At 60.6% G+C, this 17,127-nt stretch overlaps 1 protein-coding gene across 1 annotated transcript; it reads right to left on the reverse strand.

Annotated features, from left to right (window-relative positions):
* Positions 1 to 4,264: 4,264 nt before the first annotated feature.
* LOC131574420 (natural resistance-associated macrophage protein 2-like) lies at positions 4,265 to 17,123 on the reverse strand (the record flags this gene model as incomplete). The annotated part of the gene is made up of 9 exons (XM_058828887.1): positions 4,265 to 6,897; positions 8,117 to 8,270; positions 9,104 to 9,177; positions 9,982 to 10,131; positions 11,260 to 11,379; positions 13,051 to 13,137; positions 14,297 to 14,450; positions 15,812 to 15,972; positions 17,061 to 17,123. Coding segments are annotated over 9 exons (1,074 nt in total), but the record flags the coding sequence as incomplete, so codon positions are not given.
* Positions 17,124 to 17,127: the final 4 nt, after the last annotated feature.

Below are 17,127 nucleotides of genomic sequence, written 5' to 3' on the forward strand. Positions count from 1 at the left end.
GACTGAACTGGGGCAGGACTGGACTGAACTGGGAATGAACTGGGACTGGGACTGGACTAGGACTGAACTGGGATTGAACTGGGGCAGGACTGGGAGTGGACTGGGACTGAACTGGGGCAGGACTAGGACTGAACTGGGACTGGACTGGGACAGAACTGGGACTGGACTGGGACAGAACTGGGACTGAACTGGGACAGAACTGGAGCAGGACTGGGACAGAACTGGGGCAGGACTGGGACTGAACTGGGACTGGACTGAACTGGGACTGAACTGGAACAGAACTGGGGCAGGACTGGGACTGAGCTGGACTGAACTGGGACTGAACTGGGGCAGGACTGGGACTGAACTGGACTGAACTGGGGCAGGACTGGGACTGGACTGGGAGCGGACTGGGGCAGGACTGGGACTGAACTGGGATTAAACTGGGGCAGGACTGGACTGAACTGGGACTGGACTGAACTGGGACAGGACTGGGACTGAACTGGGGCAGGACTGGACTGAACTGGGAATGAACTGGGACTGGGACTGGACTAGGACTGAACTGGGATTAAACTGGGGCAGGACTGGGAGTGGACTGGAACTGGACTGGGGCAGAACTGGGATTGAACTGGGACTGAACTGGGACTGAACTGGGGCAGAACTGGGGCAGAACAGGCCCCGCTCCCTTCCCGCCAACACCCGGGTGCCGCGAGCGCGGCCCCGCCCACCCCCCGCATCCCCATTGGCTGCCGTGTGTGACGTCACCGGTGGGCGGGGCACGCCGCCATTTCCCGGGGAATCCCAAAAAATCCCCCCGAGCTCGGCCCCGTCCCTGCCCCGGAGCCCCCCGGGGGTGTCCCCAGCGTGTCCCTGCCCGGGGATGTCCCCAGGGTGTCCCCAGGGTGTCCCTGCCCGGGGGTGTCCCCAGGGTGTCCCCAGGGTGTCCCTGCCCGGGGGTGTCCCCAGGGTGTCCCCAGGGTGTCCCTGCCCGGGGGTGTCCCCAGGGTGTCCCTGCCCGGGGGTGTCCCCAGGGTGTCCCCAGGGTGTCCCTGCCCGGGGATGTCCCCAGGGTGTCTCTGCCCGGGGGTGTCCCCAGGGTGTCCCCAGGGTGTCCCTGCCCGGGGGTGTCCCCAGGGTGTCCCCAGGGTGTCCCTGCCCGGGGGTGTCCCCAGGGTGTCCCCAGGGTGTCCCTGCCCGGGGATGTCCCCAGGGTGTCCCCAGGGTGTCCCTGCCCGGGGGTGTCCCCAGGGTGTCCCCAGGGTGTCCCTGCCCGGGGGTGTCCCCAGGGTGTCCCCAGGGTGTCCCTGCCCGGGGATGTCCCCAGGGTGTCCCCAGGGTGTCCCCAGGGTGTCCCTGCCCGGGGGTGTCCCCAGGGTGTCCCCAGCGTGTCCCTGCCCGGGGGGTGACCCCGCGACCCCCGAGCCCAAACGGAGCAGTTTTGGGTCTCCAGCCAAAATCAACCCCGAGGCTCCAATTTCCCGCCAAACCCAAATGGCTCCAGGTCACCCGGACCTGTCCAGTGCCACCAGGATGGGAAACTGGGAATAAATGGAATTCCGTGGGAAAAGGGACTGGGCAGCGTCATTTTTATTTCTAAAACAGGCTGAAAAGGAAGAAGGAGATTCCCGGCGCTCCGTCGCGTTTTTTCGGGAATTGTTGTCCTTGAACCCTCCTGAGGGTGGATCTGGAGCTCTGGAAGCGCCCAAAACTCCTGGAAATGCTGGGAAATGTCTCTGTCCCCAGAGCCTGGCAGCAAATCCGGCTTTTACTGGGAATTCAGGGAACAGCCTGGAATAGCCCCAAATGATGGAAAACCGCCAAGGAGCAAAATCGCACTGGAGTGATCGGAAATCCGGGAAATATCCCGGGATTCTTCCCGGAGCCGCAGTTTGGGGGAAATGGGGAAAAGCTTTGAGGGTCCCAGAGCTGTCCCAGGCCCGGGGGCTCCTCCTGGTCCCGCTGTCCCCGGTGCCGGCTCCGCTCTGCTCCCGCCACACGCGCGGGGCTCCGGGCGGGGCACGGGGGGGGTCCCGGGATCAGTCCCACTGCTCCGGGGGTCCTGGGGGGGTCCTGGGGGGGTCCCGGGCTCAGTCCCACCGCACCGGGGGTCCTGGGGGGGTCCTGGGGGGGTCCCGGGGTCAGTCCCACCGCTCCGGGGGTCCCGGGGGTCCTGGGGGGGTCCCGGGGTCAGTCCCACCGCTCCGGGGGTCCCGGGGGGGTCCCGGGGCACGGAGGGGTCCCGGGGTCAGTCCCACTGCTCCGGGGGTCCCGGGGGGGTTGGTCCTGGGGGTCCCGGGGGGGTCCCGGGCTCAGTCCCACCGCTCCGGGGGTCCCGGGGCACCGAGGGGTCCCGGGGTCTGTCCCACCGCTCCGGGGGTACCGGGGGTCCTGGGGGGGTCCTGGGGCCAGTCCCACCGCTCCGGGGGTCCCGAGGCACGGAGGGGTCCCGGGCTCAGTCCCACCGCTCCGGGGGTCCCGGGGGGGTCCCGGGCTCAGTCCCACAGCTCCGGGGGTCCCGGGGTCAGTCCCACCGCTCCGGGGGTCCCGGGGGTCCCGGGCTCAGTCCCACAGCTCCGGGGGTCCTGGGGGGGTCCTGGGGGGGGTCCCGGGTCCGCTCCGCTCCTGGGGTCACCTGGGGACGGACGGGTCGGGATCGACGTGGTCGAGGAGGAAGAGCTCGGGGTGGGCGGCGAAGCCCAGGCGGCCCTGGGGAGGGGAAGGCGACAATTAATGCCCGGGGGATTTAATGAGCCCCAGCTCAGCCTGAGTTAAGAAGCCTGAGCCAAAGAGAGTTTAACTAAACCCGAGTTGGTTTAAGGAAGGTTTAAAGAAGCCTGAGCCAAAGAGAGTTTAACCCAGCCCAAAGAGAGTTTAAGGAAGGTTTAAGGAAGCCTGAGCCATAGATAGTTTAACTAAACCCAAGACGGTTTAAGGAAGGTTTAAGGAAGGTTTAAGGAAGGTTTAAGGAAGCCCAAATGAAGCTCAGGTAACAAAGATGAAATGGAAGCTGCTTTAACAAAGCCACGATTTAATGAAGCCCAAACTGAGCCTGGTTTAACAAAGAGCAAGTTGAGACGGGTTTAATGAAGCTCAAATTGAGGACGGTTTAACAAAACCTGAATTAAGCCTGGTTTAATGAAGCCAGAGTTGAGCAGGGCAGGATTTAATGAAAGCAGAGCTGATCCCGGGTTAAGAAAGCCTCAGTCGAGCCCAGCTTAACAAAGCCCGGGTGGGTGCCGGGGTGGCAGCTCCGGCCACGGCCCCAGAGTCACCGCCTGCCCATTAATTAACAGTGGCCATTAATTAGCAGTGGCCATTAATTAGCAGCGGCCAGAAGGAATGGAGTTAACCGGGAGCGGATCCCAGCCCAGCCCCACCCAGGGCTCCGAGAGTCTCCTCCCCCTGCAGCCCCAATTAACTGCTCCAGCTCAATTAAATTCGGGCCATGGAAGAGCCTTAATTAGCATTGACTGCACAGGCTGCTTAATTACAAGACGACACTGCAAATCCTCCAGTGTTAAACTAAGCCAGAGCTGAGGCTCCGGAGGGGCAAAAGCAGGGGAAATAATCCTAATTTCAGTTTTTTTGGCGCAGCTGGTGGATGAAGCAGGACAGGAGGGATGTGCTGATCCCACTGCAGGAATTCCAAGGGGAAGGAGCTGCAGGGTGAGGGAGCCCCGGCTCTGCCGGTGATGGAACGGGCACAGCAGGAGCCTGGGAGTGAATCCAGGGGACAGGGACACGCCCCAGCTCACCCTGATGCCCTTCTGAGTTTTGCCTTTTTTATGTTCTCTGTATTCTTTGCGCCTACATTTGGAGCTCTGGAGCCTGTAGGATTAATAAATACTTTTCCCAGTGTTTTTCCATGGCCTTTCCCTAGGCAGAAAGACAAAATTCCAGAGCTCCAAGCCCTGGGAACCACTCTTGGAGATGAATTTCATGGACAGAGCACAGCCAGGGCCGAGGGGGGCACCTGGGAGGGAAATTGCATCACCCCTTGTCCTCCTAATTGGTGCTTCTATCAATTATGCTAATTTCCCCAAACCTACAATGTCCTCAGCCCTGTGGGGATGGGATTTTGTGGAGCTCTTCCCAAAACTGCCCCCAAGGGCTTTCAAATAAAGATCCCCTTTTATTTTATATTATATTAACTCTGGGCTAAAATGATTTCCAGTGTCATTTCCAGGTTGGGAAAAAGGCAACGAGCCCACGGGCGCAGCTCCAGAGTGTCAGGGGCTCTGTCACAGCCAGCAACAGCCCCAAAAAATGACCCAGGAAGCCAAGGTGGAAAAGTTTCCATGTTTTAATGGCAAAGGGGGTTTGTACAACCAGGACCAAAGGGAAAAACCCCCAGGTTAGTGCAGCACGGAGCAGAGGCCACAGATGGGGACCCAGAGCTGGAGGCTCCACGCACAGTCAGTGTTTCAGCCAGGAGAGCTGAGCCCTCCCAAGCCAAAATTCCCAGCCCAGGAAAGCTGGGGGTGGTTCAGCAGGATTCCAAAGCCTGAGTCCACCTCTGGTCCAGCCCTTCATCCCCCCCACACCCCACAAATCCCACAGCTCGTGGCTGTTGTGTTGTGGGAATGGGTGTAAAACCTACAAATGTTACACTACAGGGTTAAATCCTGCTGGAATTCTGGGATAACAACAGGAAAGCTGGAAATCCATTGTGGTCAGGGGGAGCTGCAAGTCTCAGCTGGTTTGGGAAAGGGTGGGAAGAGGGATCTGATCCTGCCTCAAACCACAGGGGAGTTTTCCTGCTGGGCTCTGTTTTCAGCTTCATCCCTGGAACGTGTCCTGGGCACCAGGGAATAACCCCAGACCTCGGGTGCTGAGGGATAAAACTCCACAGAAGCTCAGAGCAGGAGGGGCTGCCCTGAGCTGCTCCAGTCCTGGGACAGGACACGGGGTTTGCTCATGGAAGGGAAGAAATCCCCGTGAGCAGATCCCAAATCCCTGTGAGCAGATCCCAAATCCCCGTGAGCAGATCCCAAATCCCCGTCAGCAGATCCCAAATCCCCGTGAGCAGATCCCAAATCCCCGTGAGCAGATCCCAAATCCCCGTGACCAGATCCCAAATCCCCGTCAGCAGATCTCAAATCCCCGTCAGCAGATCCCAAATCCCTGTGAGCAGATCCCAAATCCCTGTGAGCAGATCCCAAATCCCCGTCAGCAGATCTCAAATCCCTGTCAGCAGATCCCAAATCCCTGTGAGCAGATCCCAAATCCCCGTGACCAGATCCCAAATCCCCGTCAGCAGATCTCAAATCCCTGTCAGCAGATCCCAAATCCCCGTCAGCAGATCCCAAATCCCTGTGAGCAGATCCCAAATCCCCGTCAGCAGATCCCAAATCCCTGTGAGCAGATCCCAAATCCCTGTGAGCAGATCCCAAATCCCCGTGAGCAGATCCCAAATCCCTGTGAGAAGATCCCAAATTCCCATCAGCAGATCCCAAATCCCCGTGACCAGATCCCAAATCCCCGTGAGCAGATCCCAAATCCCCGTCAGCAGATCCCAAATCCCCGTGAGCAGATCCCAAATCCCTGTGAGCAGATCCCAAATCCCCGTGAGCAGATCCCAAATCCCTGTCAGCAGATCCCAAATCCCTGTCAGCAGATCCCAAACCATTCCCAAGAGCTGGATACTGCAGGGATTTTATTTCAGAGAGAATTCCCTGCCTGGGGCTGGGAGGGCAGGGAAATGCCAATGGACAGTGGGGGATGGAGCCCTGGCCCTGAGCAGGAATCCCAAATAAACCAGGATTGGGCTGGAACACCCTGGCTCGGGCCCCAGGAGAGGTTTGGGGCCCCCCATGATCCATTTGCAGATCCATGAAGGATTTGGGGATCTAAAGCCATGGAGCTGTGCCTCTGCTGCAGCTCCAGCTGGACAGAGAAGGGAATTTCCCTAAATAACCCAAACCCGAGCTTTCAACACCCAATTTCCATGATCCAGAGATTCAAACCCACCCCAACAGGCAAGGAGGGGCCCCAAAACACCCCTGGGAGATCCAAAGGACACCCAGTTCCCTCCATCCCAATCCACTCTGTTGCACTCAGGTCACATTCCTGGCCAAGCTTCTTCCAAAATTCATTAAACAAAAGGGACATGATAGGAGAGGGTTAAATCCAGAACAAGCAAGAGCAGCAAGGAAACCCCTGGAAAAAGCTCTTGGAGCCTTCACAGCCTGATTTTGAGTTACAATCCAGGGATTTTTGAGAACTCCAAGAGCATTTCCATGGATCACAGGGAACAAAGTCATAAAATCATAAATAACCACGAACTCGTTTCATTTGCTGACCCCAAAATCCCACACAGGGCCATTAAAAACCAGTAGTGACAATATTAATGCTCGAGTTTCCCGTTCTCATGGGAACAGGAAATGTTTTCCAGTGATAAAAGTACCAAATCTGCTCTGGCAGCAGAGGTAGCTCCAGCTGTAGTGTCACACCGTGTCCAGCCACAGCAGCATCCCCAAACATCACCCAGGAGGGGATTTGGGGAATTTTTAGCTTATTTGCCTATTTGTTTGTCCAGGTCAGCGCCAGAGCAGCGCTCCTGGAGGTCAGTGTTTGTACCATGGGGGGGGTCAAACGCTTTGGGATGAGGAATTTGCAGGGATTGAAAGGAAAATGGGGAGGGGTCAGGCTGCTGCTGTCCCCCCCCAGCCGTGTCTCCCATCCAGGGATGATTTGGGGTTCAGCAAAGGAACTCCTGCCCCGAGGGTTCCGGGCTGTTCTCCCAGAGCTGTCGAGGCCCCCGGGGCTCTGCTGGCGGCTCTTGGGGTCTCTCCAGCCCCCCCCCGGTTATTTGGGGGGGTGGGAGGGCGGCGGCTCCAGGTGCAGGGTCCGGGTGACGCTTACCGTGCTCCCGCAGGCCAGGAAGGAGGCGCCCAGGGCAACGAGGCACAGCCACGTCTGCGGGGACAGGAGGGGACGGTCAGGCTGGCACAGGGGTGCCACGGGGTTATGGAATGGGGCAGAAATCCTCTGGGATCGCTGGGTTCAGCACTGGCTGTGTCCCCAAGTGCCACATCCAGCTGGCTTTCAGGGAATGGGGACCCCAGCCTGCCTTGGGCAGCTGTGGCAGGGTCTGACAGCCCTTTCCAGGAATTGTCCCCAGGATCCAACCTCACCTTCCCTTGGAGGCTGCTTCCCCTGCTCCTGGTCCCTGGGAGCACAGCCTGACCCCACCTGGCTGACCCCGACTGTCAGGGAGGTGTGGGGGGCCAGAAGGGACCCCCTGAGCCTCCTTTTCTCCAGGCTGAGCCCCCCCAGCTCCCTCAGCCCCTCCGGGGGCTCCAACCCCTTCCCAGCACTGGGGACCCCAAACCTGAGCCTGGCTGGGGTAAAACCCCACTGGGGTCCCAGGGGGGATCCCCTGGGGGTCACTGATGGATCAGGGGTCGGGCAGAACGTGACACTCAATGGCTCCGTACCCGGGTGACAACTGGGGTCCCTGGTGCCTGTACTGGGACCAGTGCCTGGGACCAGCCCCCCTGGGGACCCAGAGCTGAGAGGGGAGGGGACAGCCCCAAGGGATGGCATCAGGGACAGCCCCAAGGGATGGCATCAGGGACAGCCCCAAGGGACAGCACTGGGGACAGCCCCAAGGGATGGCATTGGGGACAGTCCCAAGGGATGGCATTGGGGACATTTCCAAGGGATGGCATCAGGGACAGCCCCAAGGGATGGCACCAGGGACAGCCTGGCCTGACCCCCCAGCGTGGGCAGCAGGTGAGGGGGGGGTTCCTGCTCCTCTGCCCCGCTCAGGTGAGACCCCACCTGCAGAGCTGCTCCAGCTCCAGGCACCACAACCAGGATGTGGAGCTGCTGGAACAGGCCCAGAGGAGGATTTTTATTTTTGGGAGGAATTCCTCCCTGTGAGGAGGCCCTGGCATGGATTCCCCAGATCATTCTCCATCCCTAGAAGTGTTCAAGGCCAGGTTGGATGCACCTGGCCAGGTGGGAGCTGTCCCTGCCCGTGGCAGAGGAGTTGGATGAAATTGCCTTTCAAACCCCTCCCAGCCCATCCCACCCTGCGGTTCCAGGGTCATTCCCTGATTTCCACAGACACACAGACAGGTGCAGAGGAGCTGCTGCTCCAGAGTCTTCTCCCAGCTGGAGCCTGACTCACCAGGTACGCCACGAAGGACAGGTAGATGACGCTGAGCACGGCAGCCCCGATGTAGAGCCCCAGGTTGTGCAGGGACATCACGTAGGCCACCACGAAGTACATGTTGATGCAGCAGATGAGCAGGATCAGGAGACCCCCGGCCACCTTCCAGAACCTGGGAGCAAGGTGGGACACGGGGGGTGAGCTGGGGGATGCAGCAGGTGAGGGGCAGCAGTGCCCAGATGTGCCCAGGTGAGGGGAAGGTGTGCCCAGATGTGCCCAGGTGAGGGGAAGGTGTGTCCAAGTGTCCCCAGCTGTACCCAGGTAAGGGGCAGGCATGCCCAGATGTGCCCAGGTGAGGGGCAGGTGTGCCCAGGTGTCCCCAGGTGTCCCCATATGTGCCCAGGTGAGGGGCAGGAGTGCCCAGATGTGCCCAGGTGAGGGGAAGGTGTGCCCAGGTGCCCCCAGGTGTACCCAGGTAAGGGGCAGGCATGCCCAGGTGTGCCCAGGTGAGGGGCAGGTGTCCCCAGGTGTCCCCAGATGTGCCCAGGTGAGGGGCAGGTGTGTCCCCAGGCATGCCCAGGTGTGCCCAGGTGTGCCCAGATGAGGGGCAGGTGTACCCAGGTGTGCCCAGATGAGGGGCAGGTGTACCCAGGTGTACCCAGGTGTGCCCAGGTGTGCCCAGGTGAGGAGCAGGTGTCCCCAGGTGTGCCCAGGTGTCCCCAGGTGTCCCCAGGTGTCCCCAGGTGAGGGGCAGGTGTCCCCAGGTGTGCCCAGGTGTGCCCAGGTGAGGGGCAGGTGTGCCCAGGTGTCCCCAGGTGTCCCCAGGTGCACCCAGGTGTCCCCAGGTGTGTCCCAGGTGTCCCCAGGTGTCCCCAGGTGTGCCCAGGTGTGCCCAGGTGTGCCCAGGTGTCCCCAGGTGTGTCCCAGGTGTCCCCAGGTGTGCCCAGGTGTCCCCAGGTGTGCCCACACGTCCCAGATGCCCCCAGGTGCCCCCGTGGCACTCACAGGCCGTTAGCGAAGTCGTGCATGACGCTGGGCAGGCTGGTGAAGGTGAGCACCGGGATCAGCGCGAACGGGAGCTGCAACAGGCAGGAAACCAGAGGAGAACAAAGAGCTGGAATCGCTCTGACCACCACGGAACCCCGGGATGGGTGAATGAACACTCGGAACCCTGGGATGGGTTAATGCACGGAACCCCGGGATGGGTGAATGAACACTCGGAATCTGGGATGGGTGAATGCTCGGAATCTGGGATGGGTGAATGCTCAGAACCCTGGGATGGGTGAACGCTCAGAGCCCTGGGATGGGTGAATGAACACTCAGAACCCCGGGATGGGTGAATGAACGCTCGGAACCCTGGGATGGGTGAACGAACACTCGGAACCCCGGGATGGGTGAACACTCAGAATCCCGGGATGGGTGAATGAACGCTCGGAATCCCGGGATGGGTGAATGCACGGAACCCCGGGATGGGTGAACACTCAGAATCCCGGGATGGGTGAACGAACGTTCGGAATCCCGGGATGGGTGAATGTTCGGAACCCCGGGATGGGTGAATGAACGCTCAGAATCCCGGGATGGGTGAATGCTCAGAACCCCAGGATGGGTGAACGCTCAGAACCCCAGGATGCGTGAATGCACGGAACCCCGGGATGGGTGAATGAACGCTCAGAGCCCTGGGATGGGTTAATGCTCAGAACCCCAGGATGGGTGAACGCTCAGAATCCCGGGATGGGTGAATGAACACTCGGAACCCCAGGATGGATGAACGCTCATCCCACCCCATCCCTCCACCCCACAGGGACACCTTCCACCGGCCAGGCTGCTCCAGCCCCGGGCAGCTGGGCTGGGAGAGGCCGGTTCCAGGCGCAGCCCCAGCGCACCTGGAGGCTCATGAGCACGTTCAGGAAATCGTTCATCCCCGTCAGGTGCTCCACGTCCTGGAAAATCGCCACGAACAGCGTGGGGGTGACGGCGATGGAGCGCGTCAGCAGCACCCGCGCAAAGCGCGACCAGCGCAGGTTCAGGAAACCCTGCGGGAGACAGGGAGTAAGGAGAGAGTAAGGAGAGAGTAAGGAGTGAGTAAGGAGAGAGTAAGGAGAGAGTAAGGAGTGAGTAAGGAGAGAGTAAGGAGAGAGTAAGGAGAGAGTAAGGAGAGAGTAAGGAGAGAGGAGTAAGGAGAGAGGAGTAAGGAGAGAGGAGTAAGGAGTTAGGAGTAAGGAGTTAGGAGTAAGGAGTTAGGAGTAAGGAGTGAGGAGTGAGTAAGGAGTGAGTGAGGAGTGAGTGAGGAGTGAGTGAGGAGTGAGTGAGGAGTGAGTGAGGAGTGAGTGAGAGTAAGGTGAGAGTAAGGTGAGAGTAGTCCAGGACCAGCACAGGTTCAGGAAATCCTGGGGGGGGCATGGGGAGACCGTGAGTAAAGAGTGAGTAAGGAGTGAGGAGTGAGTAAGGAGTTAGGAGTAAGGAGTTAGGAGTAAGGAGTTAGGAGTAAGGAGTAAGGAGTGAGTAAGGAGTGAGTAAGGAGTGAGTAAGGAGTAAGGAGTGAGTAAGGAGTGAGTAAGGAGTGAGTAAGGAGTGAGTAAGGAGTGAGTAAGGAGTGAGTAAGGAGTGAGTAAGGAGTGAGTAAGGAGTGAGTAGTCCAGGAGCAGCACAGGCTCAGGAAGCCCTGGGTGGGGGCGAGGAGGGAGTAAGGAGTGAGGAGTGAGGAGTGAGGAGTGAGGAGTGAGGAGCAGGAACCTCTGTGGGGGGGATGGGGCAGCGGGGCTGAGAGGGCGAGGAGGGAGCGAGGAGTAAGGAAGGAGTAGAGAGGAGTAAAGAGGACGGGACACAGAGCCAGGAGAACACAGGGAGGAGTAGAGGGGAGTGCAGAGTGAAGGGTGAGGAGTGCAGGGTAAGGAGCAGATGAGTAAGGTGTAAGCAAGGAGCAGAGTGAGGAGGATGGAGTAAGGACTACAGGGAACATGGAGTAGAGAATACGGAGCAAGGAGAACGCAGCGAGGAGTAGGAGAACCACAAATACCCAGCGAAGAGTGAGGAGCACCGAGTGCAAAGTACAGAGCAAGGAGTAGCGAGTGAGGAGTGGAGAGAGGAGCAAAGCAGCAAGAATAAGGAATTAGGAGTAAGGAGTGAGTAGAGGGAGTGAGGAGGAGGAGGAGCAGCGTTACCTCCATGACGAACTGGCCCGAGTAGGTGCCGGTCATGGTGGAGCTCTGCCCGGCCGCCAGGATCCCGATGGCCCAGATGTAGAGGGCGGCGGGGCCGAAGTAGCAGCCGAGGACGACGCCCTGGACGGGGAGAGAGCGGCTCCGTCACCCCCAGGGCAGGAGGAGCACGAGGAACTCCCAGGAGTAAAACGAGAGGGGCTCAAGGACCCTTCTTTCCTCAGCCCTGCTCTGGGGATCCCCCTCCTGCTCCCAGCCCCAGCGCTCCCAGTTTAACCAGGAGCAGCAGCTGCCACCGGACAGGGTCACTGGGCTGTCCCAGACACGGCTGTCACCCCCTGGGGACACCAGACAGGGTCACTGGGCTGTCCCAGACACGGCTGTCACCCCTTGGGGACACCAGACAGGGTCACTGGGCTGTCCCAGACACGGCTGTCACCCCTTGGGGACACCAGACAGGGTCACTGGGCTGTCCCAGACACGGCTGTCACCCCTTGGGGACACCAGACAGGGTCACTGGGCTGTCCCAGATGTGGCTGTCACCTCCTGGGGACACCAGACAGGGTCACTGGGCTGTCCCAGATGTGGCTGTCACCCCCCAGGGACACCAGACAGGGTCACTGGGCTGTCCCAGACACGACTGTCACCCCCTGGGGACACCAGACAGGGTCACTGGGCTGTCCCAGACACGGCTGTCACCCCCTGGGGACACCAGACAGGGTCACTGGGCTGTCCCAGACACGGCTGTCACCCCTTGGGGACGCCAGACAGGGTCACTGGGCTGTCCCAGACACGACTGTCACCCCCCAGGGACACCAGACAGGGTCACTGGGCTGTCCCAGACGTGGCTGTCACCCCTTGGGGACACCAGACAGGGTCACTGGGCTGTCCCAGACTCGGCTGTCACCTCCTGGGGACACCAGACAGGGTCACTGGGCTGTCCCAGACACGGCTGTCACCCCCCAGGGACACCAGACAGGGTCACAGGGCTGTCCCAGACACGGCTGTCACCCCCCAGGGACACCAGACAGGGTCACTGGGCTGTCCCAGACACGGCTGTCACCTCCTGGGGACACCAGACAGGGTCACTGGGCTGTCCCAGACACGGCTGTCACCCCTTGGGGACGCCAGACAGGGTCACAGGGCAGACCCAGACGTGGCTGTCACCCCCTGGGGACACCAGACAGGGTCACTGGGCTGTCCCAGACGTGGCTGTCACCCCCTGGGGACACCAGACAGGGTCACTGGGCTGTCCCAGACACGGCTGTCACCCCCCAGGGACACCAGACAGGGTCACTGGGGCTGTCCCAGATGTGGCTGTCACCCCCCAGGGACACCAGACAGGGTCACAGGGCAGACCCAGATGTGGCTGTCACCCCCTGGGGACACCAGACAGGGTCACTGGGCTGTCCCAGACGTGGCTGTCACCCCTTGGGGACACCAGACAGGGTCACTGGGCTGTCCCAGACGTGGCTGTCACCCCTTGGGGACACCAGACAGGGTCACTGGGCTGTCCCAGACACGGCTGTCACCCCTTGGGGACACCAGACAGGGTCACTGGGCTGTCCCAGATGTGGCTGTCACCCCTTGGGGACACCAGACAGGGTCACTGGGCTGTCCCAGACACGGCTGTCACCCCCCAGGGACACCAGACAGGGTCACAGGGCTGTCCCCAGGCCACCCTCCCCAGGGACACCAGACAGGGTCACAGGGCTGTCCCCAAGCCACCCTCCCCAGGGACACCAGACAGGGTCACTGGGCTGTCCCCAAGCCACCCTCCCCAGGGACACTCACCCCCTTGTAGATGTCCACCTCCAGGGTGTCGTTGTTGTTGGGGAAGAGCGAGGAGTGGGGGCTGCTGGAGTTGGCACAGACCTGGTGCTGCAGGGGCACGAAGGGTGGGGATGAGGGAAGGGGCTGGGATGGAAAATCCTCTGGGATCGTTGGGTCCAGCAGTGACCTCAGCACTGCCAAGGCCACCACTGACCATGTCCCCAAGTGCCACACCCACACAGGTTTTAAATGCCCCCAGGGGATGGGGACACACCCACACAGGGTTTAAATCCCCCCAGGGGATGGGGACCCGCTCCCTGAGCAGCTTTTCCATGGAGGAATTTTCCCTAAATTCCAACCTAAAGCTCCCTCGGACCGTTTTTGTGTCCTGCTGTCACCTGGGAGCAGAGCCTGACCCCAGCTGGCTGTGTCCCCGTGCTGGGGGGCTGTGAGGAGGGTGAAGGTCCCTCTGAGCCTCCTTTCCCCCAGGCTGAGCCTCCTCGGGCTCTCCTGGTGCTCCAAACCCTTCCTCAGCTCCGGGGCCCAAAGCTGAGCCCAGGATCAGGCTCTGACCTCATCCCTCATCCCTCCAGCCCAGTCAGTCCCAGTGCTCCCAGTCCGTCCCAGTCCATCCCAGTGCTCCCAGTCCATCCCAGTGCTCCCAGTCCATCCCAGTGCTCCCAGTCCATCCCAGTGCTCCCAGTCCATCCCAGTGCTCCCAGTCCGTCCCAGTGCTCCCAGTCCGTCCCAGTGCTCCCAGTCCATCCCAGTGCTCCCAGTCCATCCCAGTCCATCCCAGTGCTCCCAGTCCATCCATCCCAGTGCTCCCAGTCCATCCCAGTGCTCCCAGTCAGTCCCAGTCCATCCCAGTGCTCCCAGTCAGTCCATCCCAGTGCTCCCAGTCCATCCCAGTCCATCCCAGTGCTCCCAGTCCATCCCAGTCCATCCCAGTGCTCCCAGTCAGTCCCAGTGCTCCCAGTCCATCCCAGTCCATCCCAGTGCTCCCAGTCCATCCCAGTGCTCCCAGTCCATCACAGTCAGTCCCAGTCCATCCCAGTCAGTCCCAGTCCATCCCAGTCCATCCCAGTGCTCCCAGTCAGTCACCAGTGCTCCCAGTCAGTCCCAGTCCATCCCAGTCAGTCCCAGTCCATCCCAGTGCTCCCAGTCAGTCCATCCCAGTCCATCCCAGTCAGTCCCAGTCCATCCCAGTCAGTCCCAGTCCATCCCAGTGCTCCCAGTCCATCCCAGTGCTCCCAGTCCCACTCACCACGTCCGCGTTGGTTTTGTTGAAGAAGGCCTCGGCGAACACGGTCACCACGAAGATGTTGATGATGAAGGAGACGAAGAGCGCGATGCACGACTCGATGAAGAAATATTTATTGGCCTCTCGCACCTCCCGCTTGTCTGCACGGTTCACCTGCGGGACTGGGGACAGGGACAGGAGGGGGGACAGGAGGGAGGGGACAGGGACAGGAGAGGGGACAGGGACAGCAGGGAGGGGACAGGGACAGGAGAGAGGGGACAGGGACAGCAGAGGGGACAGGGACAGCAGAGGGGACAGGGACAGCAGAGGGGGGACAGGGACAGGAGGGGGGGACAGGGACAGGAGAGAGGGGACAGGAGAGGGGACAGGGACAGGAGAGGGGACAGGGACAGCAGAGGGGACAGGGACAGCAGGGAGGGGACAGGGACAGCAGAGGGAGGGGACAGGGACAGGAGGGGGGGGACAGGAGAGGGGACAGGGACAGCAGAGAGGGACAGTGACAGCAGAGGGGGGACAGTGACAGCAGAGGGGGGACAGGGACAGCAGAGGGGACAGTGACAGCAGGGAGGGGACAGGGACAGCAGAGGAGGGACAGGGACAGCAGAGAGGGGACAGGACAGCAGAGAGGGGACAGTGACAGCAAGGGAGGGGACAGTGACAGCAGGGAGGGGGACAGTGACAGCAGGGAGGGGACAGGACAGCAGAGGGGACAGGGACAGCAGAGAGGGGGACAGGGACAGCAGAGGGGACAGGACAGCAGAGAGGGGGACAGGGACAGGAGAGGGGACAGTGACAGCAGAGGGGACAGGGACAGTGACAGCAGAGGGAGGGGACAGGGACAGGAGGGGGGGGACAGGAGAGGGGACAGGGACAGTGACAGCAGAGGGAGGGGACAGGGACAGGAGGGGGGGGACAGGAGAGGGGACAGGGACAGTGACAGCAGAGGGGACAGGAATTCACCGTTAGCCCCTGCAATCAGCGCTGGCTGCAGCCATGTCAGCCATGCTGGGACACGGAGGGGACGCACCCCTGGTCCCACACTGACACCTCCAGGTTCAGATTTTGTGTTTTGGTGTTTTCCAGAGCCTGCCCTGCCTTGGTACCGAACTCTGAACTCCACCCTGAGCTCTCCTCACAGCCCAGGCACACACAGCAACCCTGCCCCAGCCCCAGAGCCAAGGACACCCTGCACTTCCAGCCCAAAACTGCAACCAGAGGGAACTGAGGGGAGCAGACTGAGAGGATGAGACCTCATCACCTGAAGCTGCAATTGGACAATTAACCCCAATCTGGAGATGGACCAAAACTGATCAAAGTGTGAGAATTCGTGCCTGGGTGTCCATCCTGGGTGGAGCCTCGGGCAGGCTCTTGTAGAGCCCAAGGTGCATCTTTTAATAAATCCTTGTTTTATTCCTTTAACCCTGCCCAGCCCCTCCAGGCACCAACACCCCACAACACCCCACGTGCCCTGGGCTCCTCTGAGGGCGTTTCCTGAGCCCAGGGTCCCCTCCTGGGGTGCTCACCTTGACCAGGGCAGAGTGCAGGTACATGTTGTGGGGCATGATGACGGCACCCACGATGCCCACAGCCTGCTCCAGCTGTGGTGTGCCACAGTCCTTGCAGTAGGGGATGAACAGTCCCTGCAGCAGCTTCTCCTGGTTGGGCTTCACTGTGATGTACTGGGCACAGGAAAAAGGGAGTTTGGGGCTGCTCCACAGCAAAACCACAAAGCAAATTCAGATTCCTTCATTTGAAGTGTCCATCCCTGGTTTGGTGCTGTTTCAGCACAGGAGTGGGATCACAGCATTGAATCATGGAGTTGTTGAGATTGGGAAGGGCTCTGGGATCGTTGGGTTCAGCACTGCCAAGGCCACCACTGACCCTGGGCCTGAGTGTCACACCCACGTGGCTTTTAAATTCCCAGGGACTGGAATTCCCTCCCTGCCCAGGGCAGCCTTTTCCAGGTGGGAATTCTCCCCAATATCCATCCTAAACCTCCTCTAGGAGGACATTTCCTCTCATCCTGTCACCTGGAGCAGAGCTCAACCCCCACCTGGCTGATTCCCCTCCTGGCAGGGAGCTGTGGAGAGCAAGAAGGTCCCTCCTGAGCCTCCTTTTCTCCAGGCTGAGCTCCCCCAGCCTCTCCTGGTGTTCCAGCCCCTTCCCAGCTCCATTCCTGGCTCTGAACCTGCTCCAGCCCTTCCCAGCTCCATTCCTGGCTCTGGACCCACTCCAGCTCCATTCCCAGCTCCATTCCTGGCTCTGAACCTGCTCCAGCCCCTTCCAGCTCCATTCCTGGCTCTGAACCTGCTCCAGCCTTCCCATCTCCATTCCTGGCTCTGAACCTGCTCCAGCCCCTTCCCAGCTCCATTCCTGGCTCTGAACCTGTTCCAGCCCCTTCCCAGCTCCATTCCTGGCTCTGACACTCTCCAGCCCCTTCCCAGCTCCATTCCTGGCTCTGAACCTGCTCCAGCCCCTTCCCATCTCCATTCTGGCTCTGGACCCACTCCAGCCCCTTCCCAGCTCCATTCCTGGCTCTGAACCTGCTCCAGCCCTTCCCATCTCCATTCCTGCTCTGGACCCACTCCAGCCCCTTCCAGCCCCATTCCAGCTCCATTCCTGGCTCTGAACCTGCTCCAGCCCCTTCCCAGCTCCATTCCCAGCTCCATTCCTGGCTCTGGACCCACTCCAGCCCCTTCCCAGCTCCATTCCCAGCTCCATTCCTGGCTCTGGACCCGCTCCAGCCCCTCAGTGGCTCCTGGGGTACCTCATATCCGAAGGTCAGGGCCATGATGGTGATGAGGAACCCAAAAAACGCCTCCAGCTTCCTCAAA

Source organism: Poecile atricapillus, unplaced genomic scaffold, assembly GCF_030490865.1.
Source record: "Poecile atricapillus isolate bPoeAtr1 unplaced genomic scaffold, bPoeAtr1.hap1 scaffold_311, whole genome shotgun sequence".
Lineage (NCBI taxonomy): Eukaryota > Metazoa > Chordata > Aves > Passeriformes > Paridae > Poecile > Poecile atricapillus.